The 26,469-nt window shown below is 54.0% G+C and overlaps 1 protein-coding gene across 1 annotated transcript; it reads left to right on the forward strand.

The window, feature by feature from the left end:
- Positions 1–20,404: 20,404 nt before the first annotated feature.
- LOC137466366 (uncharacterized) lies at positions 20,405–25,090 on the forward strand (the record flags this gene model as incomplete). Its single annotated transcript, XM_068178129.1, has 2 exons — positions 20,405–21,486; positions 25,064–25,090. Coding segments are annotated over 2 exons (1,109 nt in total), but the record flags the coding sequence as incomplete, so codon positions are not given.
- Positions 25,091–26,469: the final 1,379 nt, after the last annotated feature.

Here is a 26,469-nt window from a genome sequence, read left to right on the forward strand (position 1 = left end):
CCGGTCTCTGTCTCCAGGGGCTGTGGCCCTGAGTGGCCGGCTGCCTGCAAAATATCCGAACGGACGAGGATATGTCCCAGACCCAACCTGCCCCCACCTCAAACCTGTGCTGCCCTGACAGTCCCAAGGGAACCCTACAAACTGACATCAGGAACCTGGGCTGGCCACTTTTCTTTCCCAGGGAAAAGGGCCGGTCTTTGTCTCCAGGGGCTGTGGCCGGCTGAGTGGCCCTGAGTGGCCGGCTGCCTGCAAAATATCCGAACGGACGAGGATATGTCCCAGACCCAACCTGCCCCCACCTCAAACCTGTGCTGCCCTGAAAGTCCTAAGGGAACCCTACAAACTGACATCAGGAACCTGGGCTGGCCACTTTTCTTTCCCAGGGAAAAGGGCCGGTCTTTGTCTCCAGGGGCTGTGGCCCTGAGTGGCCGGCTGCCTGCAAAATATCCGAACGGACGAGGATATGTCCCAGACCCAACCTGCTTCCACCTCAAACCTCTGCTGCCCTGACAGTCCCAAGGGAACCCTACAAACTGACATCAGGAACCTGGGCTGGCCACTTTTCTTTCCCAGGGAAAAGGGCCGGTCTTTGTCTCCAGGGGCTGTGGCCCTGAGTGGCCCTGAGTGGCCGGCTGCCTGCAAAATATCCGAACGGACGAGGATATGTCCCAGACCCAACCTGCCCCCACCTCAAACCTGTGCTGCCCTGAAAGTCCTAAGGGAACCCTACAAACTGACATCAGGAACCTGGGCTGGACACTTTTCTTTCCCAGGGAAAAGGGCCGGTCTTTGTCTCCAGGGGCTGTGGCCCTGAGTGGCCGGCTGCCTGCAAAATATCCGAACGGACGGGGATATTTCCCAGACCCAACCTGCCCCCACCTCAAACCTGTGCTGCCCTGACAGTCCTAAGGGAACCCTACAAACTGACATCAGGAACCTGGGCTGGCCACTTTTCTTTCCCAGGGAAAAGGGCCGGTCTTTGTCTCCAGGGGCTGTCGCCGGCTGAGTGGCCCTGAGTGGCCGGCTGCCTGCAAAATATCCGAACGGACGAGGATATGTCCCAGACCCAACCTGCCCCCACCTCAAACCTGTGCTGCCCTGAAAGTCCTAAGGGAACCCTACAAACTGACATCAGGAACCTGGGCTGGCCACTTTTCTTTCCCAGGGAAAAGGGCCGGTGTTTGTCTCCAGGGGCTGTGGCCCTGAGTGGCCCTGAGTGGCCGGCTGCCTGCAAAATATCCGAACGGACGAGGATATGTCCCAGACCCAACCTGCCCCCACCTCAAACCTGTGCTGCCCTGAAAGTCCTAAGGGAACCCTACAAACTGACATCAGGAAGCTGGGCTGGCCACTTTTCTTTCCCAGGGAAAAGGGCCGGTCTTTGTCTCCAGGGGCTGTGGCCCTGAGTGGCCGGCTGCCTGCAAAATATCCGAACGGACGAGGATATGTCCCAGACCCAACCTGCCCCCACCTCAAACCTGTGCTGCCCTGAAAGTCCTAAGGGAACCCTACAAACTGACATCAGGAACCTGGGCTGGCCACTTTTCTTTCCCAGGGAAAAGGGCCGGTCTTTGTCTCCAGGGGCTGTGGCCCTGAGTGGCCGGCTGCCTGCAAAATATCCGAACGGACGAGGATATGTCCCAGACCCAACCTGCCCCCACCTCAAACCTGTGCTGCCCTGAAAGTCCTAAGGGAACCCTACAAACTGACATCAGGAACCTGGGCTGGCCACTTTTCTTTCCCAGGGAAAAGGGCCGGTCTTTGTCTCCAGGGGCTGTGGCCCTGAGTGGCCGGCTGCCTGCAAAATATCCGAACAGACGAGGATATGTCCCAGACCCAACCTGCCCCCACCTCAAACCTGTGCTGCCCTGACAGTCCAAAGAGAACCCTAAAAACTGACATCAGGAACCTGGGCTGGCCACTTTTCTTTCCCAGGGAAAAGGGCCGGTCTCTGTCTCCAGGGGCTGTGGCCCTGAGTGGCCGGCTGCCTGCAAAATATCCGAACGGACGAGGATATGTCCCAGACCCAACCTGCCCCCACCTCAAACCTGTGCTGCCCTGACAGTCCCAAGGGAACCCTACAAACTGACATCAGGAACCTGGGCTGGCCACTTTTCTTTCCCAGGGAAAAGGGCCGGTCTTTGTCTCCAGGGGCTGTCGCCGGCTGAGTGGCCCTGAGTGGCCGGCTGCCTGCAAAATATCCGAACGGACGAGGATATGTCCCAGACCCAACCTGCCCCCACCTCAAACCTGTGCTGCCCTGAAAGTCCTAAGGGAACCCTACAAACTGACATCAGGAACCTGGGCTGGCCACTTTTCTTTCCCAGGGAAAAGGGCCGGTCTTTGTCTCCAGGGGCTGTGGCCCTGAGTGGCCGGCTGCCTGCAAAATAGCCGAACGGACGAGGATATGTCCCAGACCCAACCTGCTTCCACCTCAAACCTCTGCTGCCCTGACAGTCCCAAGGGAACCCTACAAACTGACATCAGGAACCTGGGCTGGCCACTTTTCTTTCCCAGGGAAAAGGGCCGGTCTTTGTCTCCAGGGGCTGTGGCCCTGAGTGGCCGGCTGCCTGCAAAATATCCGAACGGACGAGGATATGTCCCAGACCCAACCTGCCCCCACCTCAAACCTGTGCTGCCCTGAAAGTCCTAAGGGAACCCTACAAACTGACATCAGGAACCTGGGCTGGCCACTTTTCTTTCCCAGGGAAAAGGGCCGGTCTTTGTCTCCAGGGGCTGTGGCCGGCTGAGTGGCCCTGCGTGGCCGGCTGCCTGCAAAATATCCGAACGGACGAGGATATGTCCCAGACCCAACCTGCCCCCACCTCAAACCTGTGCTGCCCTGAAAGTCCTAAGGGAACCCTACAAACTGACATCAGGAAGCTGGGCTGGCCACTTTTCTTTCCCAGGGAAAAGGGCCGGTCTTTGTCTCCAGGGGCTGTGGCCCTGAGTGGCCGGCTGCCTGCAAAATATCCGAACGGACGAGGATATGTCCCAGACCCAACCTGCCCCCACCTCAAACCTGTGCTGCCCTGAAAGTCCTAAGGGAACCCTACAAACTGACATCAGGAAGCTGGGCTGGCCACTTTTCTTTCCCAGGGAAAAGGGCCGGTCTCTGTCTCCAGGGGCTGTGGCCCTGAGTGGCCGGCTGCCTGCAAAATATCCGAACGGACGAGGATATGTCCCAGACCCAACCTGCCCCCACCTCAAACCTGTGCTGCCCTGACAGTCCCAAGGGAACCCTACAAACTGACATCAGGAAGCTGGGCTGGCCACTTTTCTTTCCCAGGGAAAAGGGCCGGTCTTTGTCTCCAGGGGCTGTGGCCCTGAGTGGCCGGCTGCCTGCAAAATAGCCGAACGGACGAGGATATGTCCCAGACCCAACCTGCTTCCACCTCAAACCTCTGCTGCCCTGACAGTCCCAAGGGAACCCTACAAACTGACATCAGGAACCTGGGCTGGCCACTTTTCTTTCCCAGGGAAAAGGGCCGGTCTTTGTCTCCAGGGGCTGTGGCCCTGAGTGGCCGGCTGCCTGCAAAATATCCGAACGGACGAGGATATGTCCCAGACCCAACCTGCCCCCACCTCAAACCTGTGCTGCCCTGAAAGTCCTAAGGGAACCCTACAAACTGACATCAGGAACCTGGGCTGGCCACTTTTCTTTCCCAGGGAAAAGGGCCGGTCTTTGTCTCCAGGGGCTGTGGCCGGCTGAGTGGCCCTGCGTGGCCGGCTGCCTGCAAAATATCCGAACGGACGAGGATATGTCCCAGACCCAACCTGCCCCCACCTCAAACCTGTGCTGCCCTGAAAGTCCTAAGGGAACCCTACAAACTGACATCAGGAAGCTGGGCTGGCCACTTTTCTTTCCCAGGGAAAAGGGCCGGTCTTTGTCTCCAGGGGCTGTGGCCCTGAGTGGCCGGCTGCCTGCAAAATATCCGAACGGACGAGGATATGTCCCAGACCCAACCTGCCCCCACCTCAAACCTGTGCTGCCCTGAAAGTCCTAAGGGAACCCTACAAACTGACATCAGGAACCTGGGCTGGCCACTTTTCTTTCCCAGGGAAAAGGGCCGGTCTTTGTCTCCAGGGCCTGTGGCCCTGAGTGGCCGGCTGCCTGCAAAATATCCGAACGGACGAGGATATGTCCCAGACCCAACCTGCCCCCACCTCAAACCTGTGCTGCCCTGAAAGTCCCAAGGGAACCCTACAAACTGACATCAGGAACCTGGGCTGGCCACTTTTCTTTCCCAGGGAAAAGGGCCGGTCTTTGTCTCCAGGGGCTGTGGCCCTGAGTGGCCGGCTGCCTGCAAAATATCCGAACGGACGAGGATATGTCCCAGACCCAACCTGCCCCCACCTCAAACCTGTGCTGCCCTGACAGTCCTAAGGGAACCCTACAAACTGACATCAGGAACCTGGGCTGGCTACTTTTCTTTCCCAGGGAAAAGGGCCGGTCTTTGTCTCCAGGGGCTGTGGCCGGCTGAGTGGCCCTGAGTGGCCGGCTGCCTGCAAAATATCCGAACGGACGAGGATATGTCCCAGACCCAACCTGCCCCACCTCAAACCTGTGCTGCCCTGAAAGTCCTAAGGGAACCCTACAAACTGACATCAGGAACCTGGGCTGGCCACTTTTCTTTCCAGGGAAAAGGGCCGGTCTTTGTCTCCAGGGGCTGTGGCCCTGAGTGGCCGGCTGCCTGCAAAATATCCGAACGGACGAGGATATGTCCCAGACCCAACCTGCCCCCACCTCAAACCTGTGCTGCCCTGAAAGTCCCAAGGGAACCCTACAAACTGACATCAGGAAGCTGGGCTGGCCACTTTTCTTTCCCAGGGAAAAGGGCCGGTCTTTGTCTCCAGGGGCTGTGGCCCTGAGTGGCCGGCTGCCTGCAAAATATCTGAACGGATGAGGATATGTCCCAGACCCAACCTGCCCCCACCTCAAACCTGTGCTGCCCTGAAAGTCCTAAGGGAACCCTACAAACTGACATCAGGAACCTGGGCTGGCCACTTTTCTTTCCCAGGGAAAAGGGCCGGTCTTTGTCTCCAGGGGCTGTGGCCCTGAGTGGCCGGCTGCCTGCAAAATAGCCGAACGGACGAGGATATGTCCCAGACCCAACCTGCTTCCACCTCAAACCTCTGCTGCCCTGACAGTCCCAAGGGAACCCTACAAACTGACATCAGGAACCTGGGCTGGCCACTTTTCTTTCCCAGGGAAAAGGGCCGGTCTTTGTCTCCAGGGGCTGTGGCCCTGAGTGGCCGGCTGCCTGCAAAATATCCGAACGGACGAGGATATGTCCCAGACCCAACCTGCCCCCACCTCAAACCTGTGCTGCCCTGAAAGTCCTAAGGGAACCCTACAAACTGACATCAGGAACCTGGGCTGGCCACTTTTCTTTCCCAGGGAAAAGGGCCGGTCTTTGTCTCCAGGGGCTGTGGCCGGCTGAGTGGCCCTGCGTGGCCGGCTGCCTGCAAAATATCCGAACGGACGAGGATATGTCCCAGACCCAACCTGCCCCCACCTCAAACCTGTGCTGCCCTGAAAGTCCTAAGGGAACCCTACAAACTGACATCAGGAAGCTGGGCTGGCCACTTTTCTTTCCCAGGGAAAAGGGCCGGTCTTTGTCTCCAGGGGCTGTGGCCCTGAGTGGCCGGCTGCCTGCAAAATATCCGAACGGACGAGGATATGTCCCAGACCCAACCTGCCCCCACCTCAAACCTGTGCTGCCCTGAAAGTCCTAAGGGAACCCTACAAACTGACATCAGGAAGCTGGGCTGGCCACTTTTCTTTCCCAGGGAAAAGGGCCGGTCTCTGTCTCCAGGGGCTGTGGCCCTGAGTGGCCGGCTGCCTGCAAAATATCCGAACGGACGAGGATATGTCCCAGACCCAACCTGCCCCCACCTCAAACCTGTGCTGCCCTGACAGTCCCAAGGGAACCCTACAAACTGACATCAGGAACCTGGGCTGGCCACTTTTCTTTCCCAGGGAAAAGGGCCGGTCTTTGTCTCCAGGGGCTGTGGCCGGCTGAGTGGCCCTGAGTGGCCGGCTGCCTGCAAAATATCCGAACGGACGAGGATATGTCCCAGACCCAACCTGCCCCCACCTCAAACCTGTGCTGCCCTGAAAGTCCTAAGGGAACCCTACAAACTGACATCAGGAAGCTGGGCTGGCCACTTTTCTTTCCCAGGGAAAAGGGCCGGTCTTTGTCTCCAGGGGCTGTGGCCCTGAGTGGCCGGCTGCCTGCAAAATATCCGAACGGACGAGGATATGTCCCAGACCCAACCTGCCCCCACCTCAAACCTGTGCTGCCCTGAAAGTCCTAAGGGAACCCTACAAACTGACATCAGGAACCTGGGCTGGCCACTTTTCTTTCCCAGGGAAAAGGGCCGGTCTTTGTCTCCAGGGCCTGTGGCCCTGAGTGGCCGGCTGCCTGCAAAATATCCGAACGGACGAGGATATGTCCCAGACCCAACCTGCCCCCACCTCAAACCTGTGCTGCCCTGAAAGTCCCAAGGGAACCCTACAAACTGACATCAGGAACCTGGGCTGGCCACTTTTCTTTCCCAGGGAAAAGGGCCGGTCTTTGTCTCCAGGGGCTGTGGCCCTGAGTGGCCGGCTGCCTGCAAAATATCCGAACGGACGAGGATATGTCCCAGACCCAACCTGCCCCCACCTCAAACCTGTGCTGCCCTGAAAGTCCTAAGGGAACCCTACAAACTGACATCAGGAACCTGGGCTGGCTACTTTTCTTTCCCAGGGAAAAGGGCCGGTCTTTGTCTCCAGGGGCTGTGGCCGGCTGAGTGGCCCTGAGTGGCCGGCTGCCTGCAAAATATCCGAACGGACGAGGATATGTCCCAGACCCAACCTGCCCCCACCTCAAACCTGTGCTGCCCTGAAAGTCCTAAGGGAACCCTACAAACTGACATCAGGAACCTGGGCTGGCCACTTTTCTTTCCCAGGGAAAAGGGCCGGTCTTTGTCTCCAGGGGCTGTGGCCCTGAGTGGCCGGCTGCCTGCAAAATATCCGAACGGACGAGGATATGTCCCAGACCCAACCTGCCCCCACCTCAAACCTGTGCTGCCCTGAAAGTCCCAAGGGAACCCTACAAACTGACATCAGGAAGCTGGGCTGGCCACTTTTCTTTCCCAGGGAAAAGGGCCGGTGTTTGTCTCCAGGGGCTGTGGCCCTGAGTGGCCGGCTGCCTGCAAAATATCCGAACGGACGAGGATATGTCCCAGACCCAACCTGCCCCCACCTCAAACCTGTGCTGCCCTGAAAGTCCTAAGGGAACCCTACAAACTGACATCAGGAACCTGGGCTGGCTACTTTTCTTTCCCAGGGAAAAGGGCCGGTCTTTGTCTCCAGGGGCTGTGGCCGGCTGAGTGGCCCTGAGTGGCCGGCTGCCTGCAAAATATCCGAACGGACGAGGATATGTCCCAGACCCAACCTGCCCCCACCTCAAACCTGTGCTGCCCTGAAAGTCCTAAGGGAACCCTACAAACTGACATCAGGAACCTGGGCTGGCCACTTTTCTTTCCCAGGGAAAAGGGCCGGTCTTTGTCTCCAGGGGCTGTGGCCCTGAGTGGCCGGCTGCCTGCAAAATATCCGAACGGACGAGGATATGTCCCAGACCCAACCTGCCCCCACCTCAAACCTGTGCTGCCCTGACAGTCCCAAGGGAACCCTACAAACTGACATCAGGAACCTGGGCTGGCCACTTTTCTTTCCCAGGGAAAAGGGCCGGTCTTTGTCTCCAGGGGCTGTGGCCCTGAGTGGCCGGCTGCCTGCAAAATATCCGAACGGACGAGGATATGTCCCAGACCCAACCTGCCCCCACCTCAAACCTGTGCTGCCCTGACAGTCCAAAGAGAACCCTAAAAACGGACATCAGGAACCTGGGCTGGACACTTTTCTTTCCCAGGGAAAAGGGCCGGTCTTTGTCTCCAGGGGCTGTGGCCCTGAGTGGCCGGCTGCCTGCAAAATATCCGAACGGACGAGGATATGTCCCAGACCCAACCTGCCCCCACCTCAAACCTGTGCTGCCCTGAAAGTCCTAAGGGAACCCTACAAACTGACATCAGGAACCTGGGCTGGCCACTTTTCTTTCCCAGGGAAAAGGGCCGGTCTTTGTCTCCAGGGGCTGTGGCCCTGAGTGGCCGGCTGCCTGCAAAATATCCGAACGGACGAGGATATGTCCCAGACCCAACCTGCCCCCACCTCAAACCTGTGCTGCCCTGAAAGTCCTAAGGGAACCCTACAAACTGACATCAGGAACCTGGGCTGGCCACTTTTCTTTCCCAGGGAAAAGGGCCGGTCTTTGTCTCCAGGGGCTGTGGCCCTGAGTGGCCGGCTGCCTGCAAAATAGCCGAACGGACGAGGATATGTCCCAGACCCAACCTGCTTCCACCTCAAACCTCTGCTGCCCTGACAGTCCCAAGGGAACCCTACAAACTGACATCAGGAAGCTGGGCTGGCCACTTTTCTTTCCCAGGGAAAAGGGCCGGTCTTTGTCTCCAGGGGCTGTGGCCCTGAGTGGCCGGCTGCCTGCAAAATATCCGAACGGACGAGGATATGTCCCAGACCCAACCTGCCCCCACCTCAAACCTGTGCTGCCCTGAAAGTCCTAAGGGAACCCTACAAACTGACATCAGGAACCTGGGCTGGCCACTTTTCTTTCCCAGGGAAAAGGGGCCGGTCTTTGTCTCCAGGGGCTGTGGCCGGCTGAGTGGCCCTGAGTGGCCGGCTGCCTGCAAAATATCCGAACGGACGAGGATATGTCCCAGACCCAACCTGCCCCCACCTCAAACCTGTGCTGCCCTGAAAGTCCTAAGGGAACCCTACAAACTGACATCAGGAAGCTGGGCTGGCCACTTTCTTTCCCAGGGAAAAGGGCCGGTCTTTGTCTCCAGGGGCTGTGGCCCTGAGTGGCCGGCTGCCTGCAAAATATCCGAACGGACGAGGATATGTCCCAGACCCAACCTGCCCCCACCTCAAACCTGTGCTGCCCTGAAAGTCCTAAGGGAACCCTACAAACTGACATCAGGAACCTGGGCTGGCCACTTTTCTTTCCCAGGGAAAAGGGCCGGTCTTTGTCTCCAGGGGCTGTGGCCCTGAGTGGCCGGCTGCCTGCAAAATATCCGAACGGACGAGGATATGTCCCAGACCCAACCTGCCCCCACCTCAAACCTGTGCTGCCCTGAAAGTCCTAAGGGAACCCTACAAACTGACATCAGGAACCTGGGCTGGCCACTTTTCTTTCCCAGGGAAAAGGGCCGGTCTTTGTCTCCAGGGGCTGAGGCCCTGTGTGGCCCTGAGTGGCCGGCTGCCTGCAAAATATCCGAACGGACGAGGATATGTCCCAGACCCAACCTGCCCCCACCTCAAACCTGTGCTGCCCTGAAAGTCCTAAGGGAACCCTACAAACTGACATCAGGAACCTGGGCTGGCCACTTTTCTTTCCCAGGGAAAAGGGCCGGTCTTTGTCTCCAGGGGCTGTGGCCGGCTGAGTGGCCCTGCGTGGCCGGCTGCCTGCAAAATATCCGAACGGACGAGGATATGTCCCAGACCCAACCTGCCCCCACCTCAAACCTGTGCTGCCCTGAAAGTCCTAAGGGAACCCTACAAACTGACATCAGGAAGCTGGGCTGGCCACTTTTCTTTCCCAGGGAAAAGGGCCGGTCTTTGTCTCCAGGGCCTGTGGCCCTGAGTGGCCGGCTGCCTGCAAAATATCCGAACGGACGAGGATATGTCCCAGACCCAACCTGCCCCCACCTCAAACCTGTGCTGCCCTGAAAGTCCCAAGGGAACCCTACAAACTGACATCAGGAAGCTGGGCTGGCCACTTTTCTTTCCCAGGGAAAAGGGCCGGTCTTTGTCTCCAGGGGCTGTGGCCCTGAGTGGCCGGCTGCCTGCAAAATATCCGAACGGACGAGGATATGTCCCAGACCCAACCTGCCCCCACCTCAAACCTGTGCTGCCCTGAAAGTCCTAAGGGAACCCTACAAACTGACATCAGGAACCTGGGCTGGCTACTTTTCTTTCCCAGGGAAAAGGGCCGGTCTTTGTCTCCAGGGGCTGTGGCCGGCTGAGTGGCCCTGAGTGGCCGGCTGCCTGCAAAATATCCGAACGGACGAGGATATGTCCCAGACCAACCTGCCCCCACCTCAAACCTGTGCTGCCCTGAAAGTCCTAAGGGAACCCTACAAACTGACATCAGGAACCTGGGCTGGCCACTTTTCTTTCCCAGGGAAAAGGGCCGGTCTTTGTCTCCAGGGGCTGTGGCCCTGAGTGGCCGGCTGCCTGCAAAATATCCGAACGGACGAGGATATGTCCCAGACCCAACCTGCCCCCACCTCAAACCTGTGCTGCCCTGAAAGTCCCAAGGGAACCCTACAAACTGACATCAGGAAGCTGGGCTGGCCACTTTTCTTTCCCAGGGAAAAGGGCCGGTCTTTGTCTCCAGGGGCTGTGGCCCTGAGTGGCCGGCTGCCTGCAAAATATCTGAACGGATGAGGATATGTCCCAGACCCAACCTGCCCCCACCTCAAACCTGTGCTGCCCTGAAAGTCCTAAGGGAACCCTACAAACTGACATCAGGAACCTGGGCTGGCCACTTTTCTTTCCCAGGGAAAAGGGCCGGTCTTTGTCTCCAGGGGCTGTGGCCCTGAGTGGCCGGCTGCCTGCAAAATATCCGAACGGACGAGGATATGTCCCAGACCCAACCTGCTTCCACCTCAAACCTCTGCTGCCCTGACAGTCCCAAGGGAACCCTACAAACTGACATCAGGAACCTGGGCTGGCCACTTTTCTTTCCCAGGGAAAAGGGCCGGTCTTTGTCTCCAGGGGCTGTGGCCCTGAGTGGCCGGCTGCCTGCAAAATATCCGAACGGACGAGGATATGTCCCAGACCCAACCTGCCCCCACCTCAAACCTGTGCTGCCCTGAAAGTCCTAAGGGAACCCTACAAACTGACATCAGGAACCTGGGCTGGCCACTTTTCTTTCCCAGGGAAAAGGGCCGGTCTTTGTCTCCAGGGGCTGTGGCCGGCTGAGTGGCCCTGCGTGGCCGGCTGCCTGCAAAATATCCGAACGGACGAGGATATGTCCCAGACCCAACCTGCCCCCACCTCAAACCTGTGCTGCCCTGACAGTCCCAAGGGAACCCTACAAACTGACATCAGGAACCTGGGCTGGCCACTTTTCTTTCCCAGGGAAAAGGGCCGGTCTTTGTCTCCAGGGGCTGTCGCCGGCTGAGTGGCCCTGAGTGGCCGGCTGCCTGCAAAATATCCGAACGGACGAGGATATGTCCCAGACCCAACCTGCCCCCACCTCAAACCTGTGCTGCCCTGAAAGTCCTAAGGGAACCCTACAAACTGACATCAGGAAGCTGGGCTGGCCACTTTTCTTTCCCAGGGAAAAGGGCCGGTCTTTGTCTCCAGGGGCTGTGGCCCTGAGTGGCCGGCTGCCTGCAAAATATCCGAACGGACGAGGATATGTCCCAGACCCAACCTGCCCCCACCTCAAACCTGTGCTGCCCTGAAAGTCCTAAGGGAACCCTACAAACTGACATCAGGAACCTGGGCTGGCCACTTTTCTTTCCCAGGGAAAAGGGCCGGTCTTTGTCTCCAGGGCCTGTGGCCCTGAGTGGCCGGCTGCCTGCAAAATATCCGAACGGACGAGGATATGTCCCAGACCCAACCTGCCCCCACCTCAAACCTGTGCTGCCCTGAAAGTCCCAAGGGAACCCTACAAACTGACATCAGGAACCTGGGCTGGCCACTTTTCTTTCCCAGGGAAAAGGGCCGGTCTTTGTCTCCAGGGGCTGTGGCCCTGAGTGGCCGGCTGCCTGCAAAATATCCGAACGGACGAGGATATGTCCCAGACCCAACCTGCCCCCACCTCAAACCTGTGCTGCCCTGAAAGTCCTAAGGGAACCCTACAAACTGACATCAGGAACCTGGGCTGGCTACTTTTCTTTCCCAGGGAAAAGGGCCGGTCTTTGTCTCCAGGGGCTGTGGCCGGCTGAGTGGCCCTGAGTGGCCGGCTGCCTGCAAAATATCCGAACGGACGAGGATATGTCCCAGACCCAACCTGCCCCCACCTCAAACCTGTGCTGCCCTGAAAGTCCCAAGGGAACCCTACAAACTGACATCAGGAAGCTGGGCTGGCCACTTTTCTTTCCCAGGGAAAAGGGCCGGTGTTTGTCTCCAGGGGCTGTGGCCCTGAGTGGCCGGCTGCCTGCAAAATATCCGAACGGACGAGGATATGTCCCAGACCCAACCTGCCCCCACCTCAAACCTGTGCTGCCCTGAAAGTCCTAAGGGAACCCTACAAACTGACATCAGGAACCTGGGCTGGCTACTTTTCTTTCCCAGGGAAAAGGGCCGGTCTTTGTCTCCAGGGGCTGTGGCCGGCTGAGTGGCCCTGAGTGGCCGGCTGCCTGCAAAATATCCGAACGGACGAGGATATGTCCCAGACCCAACCTGCCCCCACCTCAAACCTGTGCTGCCCTGAAAGTCCTAAGGGAACCCTACAAACTGACATCAGGAACCTGGGCTGGCCACTTTTCTTTCCCAGGGAAAAGGGCCGGTCTTTGTCTCCAGGGGCTGTGGCCCTGAGTGGCCGGCTGCCTGCAAAATATCCGAACGGACGAGGATATGTCCCAGACCCAACCTGCCCCCACCTCAAACCTGTGCTGCCCTGACAGTCCCAAGGGAACCCTACAAACTGACATCAGGAACCTGGGCTGGCCACTTTTCTTTCCCAGGGAAAAGGGCCGGTCTTTGTCTCCAGGGGCTGTGGCCCTGAGTGGCCGGCTGCCTGCAAAATATCCGAACGGACGAGGATATGTCCCAGACCCAACCTGCCCCCACCTCAAACCTGTGCTGCCCTGACAGTCCAAAGAGAACCCTAAAAACGGACATCAGGAACCTGGGCTGGACACTTTTCTTTCCCAGGGAAAAGGGCCGGTCTTTGTCTCCAGGGGCTGTGGCCCTGAGTGGCCGGCTGCCTGCAAAATATCCGAACGGACGAGGATATGTCCCAGACCCAACCTGCCCCCACCTCAAACCTGTGCTGCCCTGAAAGTCCTAAGGGAACCCTACAAACTGACATCAGGAACCTGGGCTGGCCACTTTTCTTTCCCAGGGAAAAGGGCCGGTCTTTGTCTCCAGGGGCTGTGGCCCTGAGTGGCCGGCTGCCTGCAAAATATCCGAACGGACGAGGATATGTCCCAGACCCAACCTGCCCCCACCTCAAACCTGTGCTGCCCTGAAAGTCCTAAGGGAACCCTACAAACTGACATCAGGAACCTGGGCTGGCCACTTTTCTTTCCCAGGGAAAAGGGCCGGTCTTTGTCTCCAGGGGCTGTGGCCCTGAGTGGCCGGCTGCCTGCAAAATAGCCGAACGGACGAGGATATGTCCCAGACCCAACCTGCTTCCACCTCAAACCTCTGCTGCCCTGACAGTCCCAAGGGAACCCTACAAACTGACATCAGGAAGCTGGGCTGGCCACTTTTCTTTCCCAGGGAAAAGGGCCGGTCTTTGTCTCCAGGGGCTGTGGCCCTGAGTGGCCGGCTGCCTGCAAAATATCCGAACGGACGAGGATATGTCCCAGACCCAACCTGCCCCCACCTCAAACCTGTGCTGCCCTGAAAGTCCTAAGGGAACCCTACAAACTGACATCAGGAACCTGGGCTGGCCACTTTTCTTTCCCAGGGAAAAGGGCCGGTCTTTGTCTCCAGGGGCTGTGGCCGGCTGAGTGGCCCTGAGTGGCCGGCTGCCTGCAAAATATCCGAACGGACGAGGATATGTCCCAGACCCAACCTGCCCCCACCTCAAACCTGTGCTGCCCTGAAAGTCCTAAGGGAACCCTACAAACTGACATCAGGAACCTGGGCTGGCCACTTTTCTTTCCCAGGGAAAAGGGCCGGTCTTTGTCTCCAGGGGCTGTGGCCCTGAGTGGCCGGCTGCCTGCAAAATATCCGAACGGACGAGGATATGTCCCAGACCCAACCTGCCCCCACCTCAAACCTGTGCTGCCCTGAAAGTCCTAAGGGAACCCTACAAACTGACATCAGGAACCTGGGCTGGCCACTTTTCTTTCCCAGGGAAAAGGGCCGGTCTTTGTCTCCAGGGCCTGTGGCCCTGAGTGGCCGGCTGCCTGCAAAATATCCGAACGGACGAGGATATGTCCCAGACCCAACCTGCCCCCACCTCAAACCTGTGCTGCCCTGAAAGTCCCAAGGGAACCCTACAAACTGACATCAGGAACCTGGGCTGGCCACTTTTCTTTCCCAGGGAAAAGGGCCGGTCTTTGTCTCCAGGGGCTGTGGCCCTGAGTGGCCGGCTGCCTGCAAAATATCCGAACGGACGAGGATATGTCCCAGACCCAACCTGCCCCCACCTCAAACCTGTGCTGCCCTGACAGTCCCAAGGGAACCCTACAAACTGACATCAGGAACCTGGGCTGGCCACTTTTCTTTCCCAGGGAAAAGGGCCGGTCTTTGTCTCCAGGGGCTGTGGCCCTGAGTGGCCGGCTGCCTGCAAAATATCCGAACGGACGAGGATATGTCCCAGACCCAACCTGCCCCCACCTCAAACCTGTGCTGCCCTGAAAGTCCTAAGGGAACCCTACAAACTGACATCAGGAACCTGGGCTGGCTACTTTTCTTTCCCAGGGAAAAGGGCCGGTCTTTGTCTCCAGGGGCTGTGGCCGGCTGAGTGGCCCTGAGTGGCCGGCTGCCTGCAAAATATCCGAACGGACGAGGATATGTCCCAGACCCAACCTGCCCCCACCTCAAACCTGTGCTGCCCTGAAAGTCCTAAGGGAACCCTACAAACTGACATCAGGAACCTGGGCTGGCCACTTTTCTTTCCCAGGGAAAAGGGCCGGTCTTTGTCTCCAGGGGCTGTGGCCCTGAGTGGCCGGCTGCCTGCAAAATATCCGAACGGACGAGGATATGTCCCAGACCCAACCTGCCCCCACCTCAAACCTGTGCTGCCCTGAAAGTCCCAAGGGAACCCTACAAACTGACATCAGGAAGCTGGGCTGGCCACTTTTCTTTCCCAGGGAAAAGGGCCGGTGTTTGTCTCCAGGGGCTGTGGCCCTGAGTGGCCGGCTGCCTGCAAAATATCCGAACGGACGAGGATATGTCCCAGACCCAACCTGCCCCCACCTCAAACCTGTGCTGCCCCGAAAGTCCTAAGGGAACCCTACAAACTGACATCAGGAACCTGGGCTGGCTACTTTTCTTTCCCAGGGAAAAGGGCCGGTCTTTGTCTCCAGGGGCTGTGGCCGGCTGAGTGGCCCTGAGTGGCCGGCTGCCTGCAAAATATCCGAACGGACGAGGATATGTCCCAGACCCAACCTGCCCCCACCTCAAACCTGTGCTGCCCTGAAAGTCCTAAGGGAACCCTACAAACTGACATCAGGAACCTGGGCTGGCCACTTTTCTTTCCCAGGGAAAAGGGCCGGTCTTTGTCTCCAGGGGCTGTGGCCCTGAGTGGCCGGCTGCCTGCAAAATATCCGAACGGACGAGGATATGTCCCAGACCCAACCTGCCCCCACCTCAAACCTGTGCTGCCCTGACAGTCCCAAGGGAACCCTACAAACTGACATCAGGAACCTGGGCTGGCCACTTTTCTTTCCCAGGGAAAAGGGCCGGTCTTTGTCTCCAGGGGCTGTGGCCCTGAGTGGCCGGCTGCCTGCAAAATATCCGAACGGACGAGGATATGTCCCAGACCCAACCTGCCCCCACCTCAAACCTGTGCTGCCCTGACAGTCCAAAGAGAACCCTAAAAACGGACATCAGGAACCTGGGCTGGACACTTTTCTTTCCCAGGGAAAAGGGCCGGTCTTTGTCTCCAGGGGCTGTGGCCCTGAGTGGCCGGCTGCCTGCAAAATATCCGAACGGACGAGGATATGTCCCAGACCCAACCTGCCCCCACCTCAAACCTGTGCTGCCCTGAAAGTCCTAAGGGAACCCTACAAACTGACATCAGGAACCTGGGCTGGCCACTTTTCTTTCCCAGGGAAAAGGGCCGGTCTTTGTCTCCAGGGGCTGTGGCCCTGAGTGGCCGGCTGCCTGCAAAATATCCGAACGGACGAGGATATGTCCCAGACCCAACCTGCCCCCACCTCAAACCTGTGCTGCCCTGAAAGTCCTAAGGGAACCCTACAAACTGACATCAGGAACCTGGGCTGGCCACTTTTCTTTCCCAGGGAAAAGGGCCGGTCTTTGTCTCCAGGGGCTGTGGCCCTGAGTGGCCGGCTGCCTGCAAAATAGCCGAACGGACGAGGATATGTCCCAGACCCAACCTGCTTCCACCTCAAACCTCTGCTGCCCTGACAGTCCCAAGGGAACCCTACAAACTGACATCAGGAAGCTGGGCTGGCCACTTTTCTTTCCCAGGGAAAAGGGCCGGTCTTTGTCTCCAGGGGCTGTGGCCCTGAGTGGCCGGCTGCCTGCAAAATATCCGAACGGACGAGGATATGTCCCAGACCCAACCTGCCCCCACCTCAAACCTGTGCTGCCCTGAAAGTCCTAAGGGAACCCTACAAACTGACATCAGGAACCTGGGCTGGCCACTTTTCTTTCCCAGGGAAAAGGGCCGGTCTTTGTCTCCAGGGGCTGTGGCCGGCTGAGTGGCCCTGAGTGGCCGGCTGCCTGCAAAATATCCGAACGGACGAGGATATGTCCCAGACCCAACCTGCCCCCACCTCAAACCTGTGCTGCCCTGAAAGTCCTAAGGGAACCCTACAAACTGACATCAGGAACCTGGGCTGGCCACTTTTCTTTCCCAGGGAAAAGGGCCGGTCTTTGTCTCCAGGGGCTGTGGCCCTGAGTGGCCGGCTGCCTGCAAAATATCCGAACGGACGAGGATATGTCCCAGACCCAACCTGCCCCCACCTCAAACCTGTGCTGCCCTGAAAGTCCTAAGGGAACCCTACAAACTGACATCAGGAACCTGGGCTGGCCACTTTTCTTTCCCAGGGAAAAGGGCCGGTCTTTGTCTCCAGGGCCTGTGGCCCTGAGTGGCCGGCTGCCTGCAAAATATCCGAACGGACGAGGATATGTCCCAGACCCAACCTGCCCCCACCTCAAACCTGTGCTGCCCTGAAAGTCCCAAGGGAACCCTACAAACTGACATCAGGAACCTGGGCTGGCCACTTTTCTTTCCCAGGGAAAAGGGCCGGTCTTTGTCTCCAGGGGCTGTGGCCCTGAGTGGCCGGCTGCCTGCAAAATATCCGAACGGACGAGGATATGTCCCAGACCCAACCTGCCCCCACCTCAAACCTGTGCTGCCCTGAAAGTCCTAAGGGAACCCTACAAACTGACATCAGGAACCTGGGCTGGCCACTTTTCTTTCCCAGGGAAAAGGGCCGGTCTTTGTCTCCAGGGGCTGTGGCCCTGAGTGGCCGGCTGCCTGCAAAATATCCGAACGGACGAGGATATGTCCCAGACCCAACCTGCCCCCACCTCAAACCTGTGCTGCCCTGAAAGTCCCAAGGGAACCCTACAAACTGACATCAGGAACCTGGGCTGGCCACTTTTCTTTCCCAGGGAAAAGGGCCGGTCTTTGTCTCCAGGGGCTGTGGCCCTGAGTGGCCGGCTGCCTGCAAAATATCCGAACGGACGAGGATATGTCCCAGACCCAACCTGCCCCCACCTCAAACCTGTGCTGCCCTGAAAGTCCTAAGGGAACCCTACAAACTGACATCAGGAACCTGGGCTGGCCACTTTTCTTTCCCAGGGAAAAGGGCCGGTCTTTGTCTCCAGGGGCTGTGGCCCTGAGTGGCCGGCTGCCTGCAAAATATCCGAACGGACGAGGATATGTCCCAGACCCAACCTGCCCCCACCTCAAACCTGTGCTGCCCTGAAAGTCCTAAGGGAACCCTACAAACTGACATCAGGAACCTGGGCTGGCCACTTTTCTTTCCCAGGGAAAAGGGCCGGTCTTTGTCTCCAGGGGCTGAGGCCCTGAGTGGCCGGCTGCCTGCAAAATATCCGAACGGACGAGGATATGTCCCAGACCCAACCTGCCCCCACCTCAAACCTGTGCTGCCCTGAAAGTCCTAAGGGAACCCTACAAACTGACATCAGGAACCTGGGCTGGCCACTTTTCTTTCCCAGGGAAAAGGGCCGGTCTTTGTCTCCAGGGCCTGTGGCCCTGAGTGGCCGGCTGCCTGCAAAATATCCGAACGGACGAGGATATGTCCCAGACCCAACCTGCCCCCACCTCAAACCTGTGCTGCCCTGACAGTCCCAAGGGAACCCTACAAACTGATATCAGGAACCCGGGCTGCTGAGTTTGGTTTCACCAGTAGATATCTTTCATTTTTGACCCGGTCCCAGCACTCCTCCTGGGGCCTCACTCCCCGAGTGTTTTTTTGCCTCTTCCATTTCCAAACACCGCAGTATTTCTCTGAGACCCCATCTACCACCCGCAAGTACTCAGGTTTTTTTTTTTTTTTTTTGTGCCAAATGCCTCTTGGAAACTGACAGTATGAAACTTGGCTCTTGGTTTTTTCTGTGCTGGATTTCTCCTGTAGAAAGCTGCCAGCATGTAACCCTTACCACAACCACTTCGCTGGGCCCAGAAATCACAGCCTTCAGACCAGCAGTGTAGGACCCTGCCCACTGCCCCTCCACTGGCACCTTTCCAAAGCCTTCCGCTACATTCCAGTAATACTCCGCATTTCCAGCGGCCAGCCTGTCTGACCCTCTTCCTGACCCTAAAAGTGTGCTAAGGAATTCTAAAATAGCCCTTAGGAAGGTGTAACAATACCCTAAAAGACACCAGAAAAGTCCTAAAAAGCCTTCCAAAATCCCCTAAATATTCCTAATAGTCCTGCAAAAAAAACTCAAGGAAACCTGCTCAGCCTCCAAACCCTGCCTGTTGCTCTCTAGCCCACAGATGTCATCCCTACCTTTTTGCAGTGGGTCCTGTTGTGCTCTGAGGGTTCTGTCGTTGTCCTGGTGTGAGGGTCGCTGCCTTGTCCCAGCGGGAGGGTTCCGGTGTGGTCTCGCTGTTTGGGTTGCTGTGTGGTGCTGCTGCTGTCAGGGGTGAAAAGGGAAAAGGCTGTTGTTAGGGGGGCTGCTTAGGCTGAGGTTAGGGCTGGTGTCAGGGTCTGTCCGAAAATCCCTCATGTTTGCCTCACGACTGCCTCCAAGGACTGAGACCCTAGACCCTGAAAAGTAGCTCTAGCCTGGCTGAGGTGGAAAATCTGCCAAGCCTTAAGGACTGGTATGCGATGCCATGGGAACTCAGTGCGAGAACAATGGACTGGTCATGGTGGACTGAGCCCTAATCAGTTCGTCCTGTACCTTCGGTCCTGTACTCTTGGTCCTGCACTGACACGATGATTACAACTGGTTCCCAAAATGAGTCCACACCCACCGTGTAGCCAGGAGAGCTGCTGCTTTGGCCTGATGCCACCCGCTTTGAGGAACCCTATAAAAGACTGAAGGACTTTTGAGGACTTTGTCCGGACCCCACCTGGAGAAGACAGCCTATGAGCATCTCGTCAAGCTCCGAGGGCCTCGTCTCTTCAGACTGGTAGCTATAATCCCCTTCCCCTCTTTCTCTATCTTTCACTCTATCTCTTTATTTCTCTCCCACTATCGCAGTTGTTGGCACTAAATAAAAGTGCATTTTTGTTTAAGCAAAGTGTTGTGTCCCCTGCTGTGTCTTTTGTGCTTTGAGATCTCCAAAAAGAACCTATCAGGGACCCTGCATGTATTTGCGGACCCTGACATTAAATTGGCGTAGTCGGCAGGATCTTGGTAGACAGATTAAGGGTTGCGGGTTGTATGTAGTCTGTAACAGGGGAAGGACCCTCGCTTCAGCCGCACCTAGCACGCCACGTACAGTGAGCGCTGTCTAGAAAGCAAGGGGGGCGAGTGGAATTTCCCGCAAACTGCATACACCCAGGCGAAAAGCATCCCCTGTCTTCAGGATTTTTAAAAGATCTCATTTGTACAAAAGATGGGACTTTGTTGTTTTATTTTTTTTGTGTGTGTCTTTGAGCTGTTTGGTGCAGTTGAGGAGACAACTATTTGTAACTAAGGAGTACCTCCCAAACAGTTTTGGTCCCCTCACCCACTCCAGGGAAGCGAAGGGAAACACAGTTTTAGCTGTGCTTGTGTGTAACTTAAGAGTACCTCCCTGAAAGTGGTTTTGGTCCCTTCACAAAATGACTGAAAAAGATAAAGATACGTTTTTTGCTTTGCTAGCGAAATATGGTGCTAGACCCTCTCCAGCTGGAGAGGGATGGGCACAGGATAATTGGTTTAGCTTTGAACACGTCGTAGATAGAATATATTCTTTGCAACATGATGCCAGATATAAGCTGGGCAGAAATAAAACAATTCTCTGCTCAGTTTTGGGTGCTTGCCTATCGGCAGCCATTGAAACCCGTTTTAAACGGGTGACTGAAGAGAAGGCAGTCATAGACTCCTTGCAAAATTTGGTGGAAGTTTTGCAGAAGGAATTAGAACATGAAAGGAGTCTTAGAGAAGAGAGGGAGAAACGGGTGAGCAAAGAAAAAGCAGTAATAGACTCCCTACAAACCCTAGTAGAAGTTTTGCAGAAAGAATTAGAATATGAAAGAAGTCTTAGAGAAGGGAGAGATAAAAACTTAAAACATGTAGAATCACCAAAAGAAGTAGAAGAGAAAGAAGCACGCCACATTAAACACATATACCCCCAGAAAGAATTGGTACACATACAAAATTGTGGAGAATCTTGTTGTTCCAATTTGAGACCTCTCATTAAAACAGAATACAATTTTATAAATGAAGAGGATTTTGACCCTCACATTACCACAAAAGAAATACCATACACTGCCACTGAATTAGCCAAATTAAAGAAAGAATATTCACGTCTCCCTCAAGAATCAGAGACAGAATATGTGTTTAGAGTCTCACTCACTGGAGGAGACCAAATTAAATTAAGTGAGCAAGAAGCCAGTGGCTATTGGGGACATGGAGTTTTCTTAACAACAGGGAATACTCGAGCTCCATGGTCCCTGACACAGCGCGCAGCTTACTGGGCAGGGGGACTTAGCCCCCTTGAAAGAGGGGATCCTCTAGCCATTACCGGCACGCCAGATCAACTTTTAGAAAACATTCACAAAGCTGCCTGCTTGCAAATGATACATGAAAGAACATTGATTTCTGGCTATGAATCACCTATGCAATTGCCAGTAAAACCTGAAATAATGACACCTCTAATTCGAGGTCTCCCTGAGTCCCTTAAACCAACTGCAATCCTCCTTCAGAAAACCATTGCATCTATCACCCCTGTAGACAGGCTAGATAGATTTCTTGGCAACCCTACTGACCAAACTGGTTCCACTAGCCCAAGCTTCACGTCTCTTGCAACTCCAGCCCAACCTTTAAGCGTACAATCTGATAATAGCCATAAAGTGTGGACATGGAGCCAAGTTGCAGAAGAGTTAATTAGTTACAGCAGAAAATATGGATCGGTGAATCTCCCAGATGATAAGCCTGAAAAAACCAGAGGGGTCAGGCACATTGTTTCTCCAAATGAAAAACCAGAAAAGGGGAAACAGATCTCTAGTCGCCAACAGTTGTGGCTAATGGGACTAAAAAGGGGAGTGCCACGAGAAGTGATGGATGGCTTACCATATGAAAAATTAGTTAAAATAATTTCAAACTGGCGCAGTCCCAAACCCATGATACTGAATTCACCTGATGTACAACCTAGCGCACCCCCTCCTCCACAAGCTTCAAGCTACAAGCCAAAACAACCCCCTTTACAAACTCTTGATGAAAAGCCAAACCATTCTCCTACACGAGCTTTAGACAATGGGCTACAAAAACCTTCCCTACAGTTCCAAGGCAGTAAAACAAACCAGCCTGCTTTAAACTAGAAACTCCGTCTCTTGTTAGTGAGCAAAGAGACGGAGAATGGCTGTTTTTGAGAAAGCTCACAAAAAACCCAAGAACAGGTGACTTATTGATTACAGCAATTGTCGGTCCCAAACGAGCTTTAGTAACCTTTGTGGTAGACACCGGAGCCCAGATTAGTGCACTGAAAAATGAAGATGCTCAAAAATGTGGAGTTGTTCCTAGCAAAAAACGGTGTTGTGTCTTAAATGCCCTAGGAACTACAGAGCCTATGGGTATCGCTTTAGTAAAAATTACATTGCCCGGGGAAGACAACTTAATAGTTGTCAAAATGGTAATTGGAAATATTCCGGACAGTCTGTTAGGGATGGATATACTTGCTGGGAAACAGTGGGAAGACTCAGAAGGTCTTTTGTGGTCTTTTGGCGCGCCACGCCTTGACATCAGGCTGCTTAAAATAGCTCCACCACTACCATTCAGTAAAATCACTTCTGTAAAACAGTATCCCTTGCCTTCTGGTGCTAAAGATGGCATCAAGCCAGTTATTCAAGAATTGAAAGATCAGGGAGTTATTATTAACACTCATAGTCCGTTTAACTCCCCAATATGGCCAGTTAAAAAACCTAATGGGAAGTGGAGACTGACAGTAGACTACCGCCGTCTTAATGCTAACACAGACCCTCTTACAGCAGCTGTCCCAAATTTAGCTGAGTTAATAATAGCAATTCAAGAAAAAGCCCACTCTTTTATGGCAACAATAGACGTTAAAGACATGTTTTTTATGATACCTATACAGCCAGAAGACATGGACCGTTTTGCTTTTGTGTGGGAAGGACAGCAATATACCTTTACACGTTTGCCCCAAGGGTACAAGCATTCACCCACTTTAGCCCACCATGCTTTAGCCCAGGAGTTAGAAGCCATATCTAAACCTGACACTGTAGCTGTTTATCAGTACATTGATGATATCCTTGTGGGAGGAGAAGAAAAAGAAGTAGTGGGGAATACTCAAGAGAAAATAATCTCTCATTTAGAAAGCCTAGGTTTACAGATCCCCTCAGAGAAAATACAAAAACCTTCACAAGAAGTGAAATTTTTAGGAATATGGTGGAAAGGAGGTATGACATGTATTCCCCCCGATACTTTAACCTCCTTAGATCAGATTAAAATGCCAGAATCCAGGAAAGAACTGCAACAAGCTTTAGGATTGTTAGTGTTTTGGAGGAAACATATTCCAGATTTTTCAATTATTGCTAGGCCTCTTTATGACCTGTTGAGAAAGGGAGTAAAATGGGACTGGAGCCCCTCGCAGGAAGAAGCATTGCAACTGCTGATTTTTGAAGCAACAGCTTATCAAGCATTGGGTCCCATTCATCCTACAGATCCTTTTCAAGTAGAATGGGGATTTGCATCCTCAGGATTGTCTGTACATATATGGCAGAGGGGTCCCGAAGGCCCGACCAGACCCGTTAGCTTTTACTCCCGTGGTTTTAAAGATGCAGAAAAAAGGTATACCATTTGGGAGAAGGGGCTATTTGTTGTTAGCATGGCTCTTGTTGAAGTAGAAAAAATCACAAGACAGCAACCAATTGTATTAAGAGGTCCTTTCAAAGTAATCAAAATAGTTACTACTGGGACTCCTCCTCCTGAAGGAGTAGCTCAGCGGGCCTCCGTGAGAAAATGGTATGCACAAATAGAGCACTATTGCCACATTTTCTCAATCACAGAAGGAGCTGTGAAAAATTTGTCAATACAAGAAACAGAAAATCTGAATAATAGTGAAGACAAACCTGTTTCAGTGATTAAGGTAGCCCCTCCCTTTTCCCCTGAGCAGTCACCTAACTCATGGTTTACAGATGCTTCATCTAAGAGAGAAGGAAAAGCGTGGAAATTCAAGGCCGTGGCCCTCCATACTTCCTCGGGCGAACAAATTATCACAGAGGGGGAGGGCAGCGCTCAAGTTGGGGAGTTGATAGCTGTTTGGAGTGTTTTCCAGAGGGAAGCACAGAACACCTCTCTTGTTTGCATTTACACCGATTCCTATGCTGTATACAAAGGCTGTACTGAATGGTTGCCTTTCTGGCAACAGAATGATTGGGAAGTTAATAGAATCCCAGTATGGCAGAAAGAAAAGTGGCAAGAAATCCTACAAATTGCAAGTCGAGGGAATTTTGCTGTGGGGTGGGTAGCTTCTCACCAGACAGACGGGAATCTAGCAGGAGAATGGAATAACAGAGCTGATGAATTAGCTAAGTTGAGCCCCCTAAAAAAGGATGAAATTACTGAAGATTGGGAACATTTGTTAGAATGGTTGCATGTAAAAAGACAACACACAGGTGCAAAAGATTTGTATAAAGAAGCTCATGCTCGGGGTTGGCCAGTTACCAGGGAAATGTGCAAAACTTGTGTGTCAGCCTGTGAGCAGTGTCGCAAACGGCTAGAAAGACATCCCCTAGAGGATGACCCACTACACTTAAGAAAAGGTAAAGGCTTATGGGATGCATGGCAGGTAGATTATATTGGTCCTTTTAAGCAATCAGGAGGTAAGCATTTTGTGTTAGTGGGAGTTGAGATAATATCTGGATTAGCTCAAGCTGAGGCCTTCAAAAGGGCTACAGGAGAAAGCACTGTCAAAGCATTGCAGATATGGTTTGGGACCTTTCCAAAACCACAGGAAATACAATCTGATAATGGGTCCCACTTTACTGCCAAAGTAGTGCAGGAATGGGCAAGAGGTGAAGGAATAAAATGGACATTTCACACCCCCTATTACCCTCAAGCCAACGGAATTGTAGAAAGAACCAATGGTCTCCTAAAAAGACTTTTGAAACCACAAGAAGGAGGCTGGGATGGTCGACTGTATAAAGCTGTACAAAGTGTGAATGAAAGATGGGGGGCAAACGGATGTCCGAAAATCACCGCCTTTTGCCCGAAAGCTCCAACCATAATTCCAGCACTAAAGGGGCCAAATGATCCCAAAAATCCAGCTCATTATCCCGGACAACCTGTCCTAGTTGACCTTCCCACTGTAGGGGAGGTACCACTAGTGCTGAAAACCCCTTTGAATAAATTTGCTTGGGTAGCATCCGATGCTCTAGGTAAAGAACACCGGATAAGTACCCGCTGGATAATTCCCTCTTTTTAAAAGGTTCTGCCTTTAGATGGCAGATTTTTCTGTGTTTGTTATTACAGGAGAACTCCGAGGGACGCTCTGAGTGATATGAAAGTCAGATAACCATGTTAACATTATTCATACTTCTTTGCATCCTGCCACACCATTATGGCCAAGATCCGGCTGAGTGGCCGTGGTCTGAAGCTACCCTCAGGTACACCAGTGTCCAAGGATCCTACCCCAGAGATCGTCGCCCAAACCTAGCGACTGTAGTGCTGCATGACTCAGAGGTATACCGTCGAAGTGAGTGGGGTTGGGACCGAAAAGACTGGGCCAGAATGCTGACTGGGACAATTGGTGAAGACATTAAGGTAGGATGCAGAAAAGTAGAAGGACTATCTCATGAGAAAGCTACTAACATCGCAGTAGCTGGAAATCTTTTAGAACCTGGTATAACAAGCAGTTTGCACCCCAACATTACAGCAGGACTCTGTCCCACTACAACATGGAAATGCAACAAGCAAGATTCCCTTTTGTTGTGTTGTCGTCAGAAGGATGTTGGAAACTATACATTAGACCCTAGCACCAATAATGTTGAGATCACGAAGCTTTGTAAGAATGAACCCACTGATTGTTGGTACAACTTTACTTTAACTAAATCAATTTATGTGACGTGTAATTGGCAAAATAACTCAGCAGATCAGTCAAGCTTGAAAGGTTTAATTTACAGGTTTAAAATAAATGCTGTGGCAAAACCCATGTTAACTGCAGTGGTCATGTACTCTGGTGTGCAGACTCCCGTAGTGTTGCATAGCAAAAATAATGTTTTCCCTCCTTTTGCAGTAATACGAGGTAATGATGTTGCAATTCGATGTGAATTAATTGATGGATCCCTCATTGAACCCATACACAGCTCTGGTATAGGGCCCCACGGTCGTGTTCTACACTGTGAGACTCAGAATCAGAACTGCTGGTTGAACCTAACAAATGTACAATTTTCTCACAGAGTGATATGTGGTGAAAACAACACTAAACACTGGGGAGAACTCGATGTCAATGTAGTAATGCCTACTGTGCCCACCACCCAACCACCGGTCATGCTCACCCCGAAAATTTTTGAGATCGGACCATATGTAATAAAGAAGACTGGCCAACAACAAATATTGTTCAATCCGGCATGGTCTCTTAAACAAGTTAAATTACTGATGCAGAACAATGTTTCAGAAATTCAGCCAAACTGTTCACCCTTTTTGCAAACTTCGTTTCAAGGGTGGACCACCTGGCTGCGAAAACGGAACCCTTCCAAAAAACGGATGGCAAGAGACATAACCGGTGTTGTGGGAACAGGATTGGGAATCCTAAATAGTATTGATTCAGAAGTATTGATGAATAAACTAGTTGCCACCACAAGAGACTTGACAAAATTACAACAACCCCTGCAGTCCTCTTTATCCGCCCTGGGAACACAACAGTGGTTGTTATCAAA

Source organism: Anomalospiza imberbis, unplaced genomic scaffold (genome assembly GCF_031753505.1).
Source record: "Anomalospiza imberbis isolate Cuckoo-Finch-1a 21T00152 unplaced genomic scaffold, ASM3175350v1 scaffold_187, whole genome shotgun sequence".
Lineage (NCBI taxonomy): Eukaryota > Metazoa > Chordata > Aves > Passeriformes > Viduidae > Anomalospiza > Anomalospiza imberbis.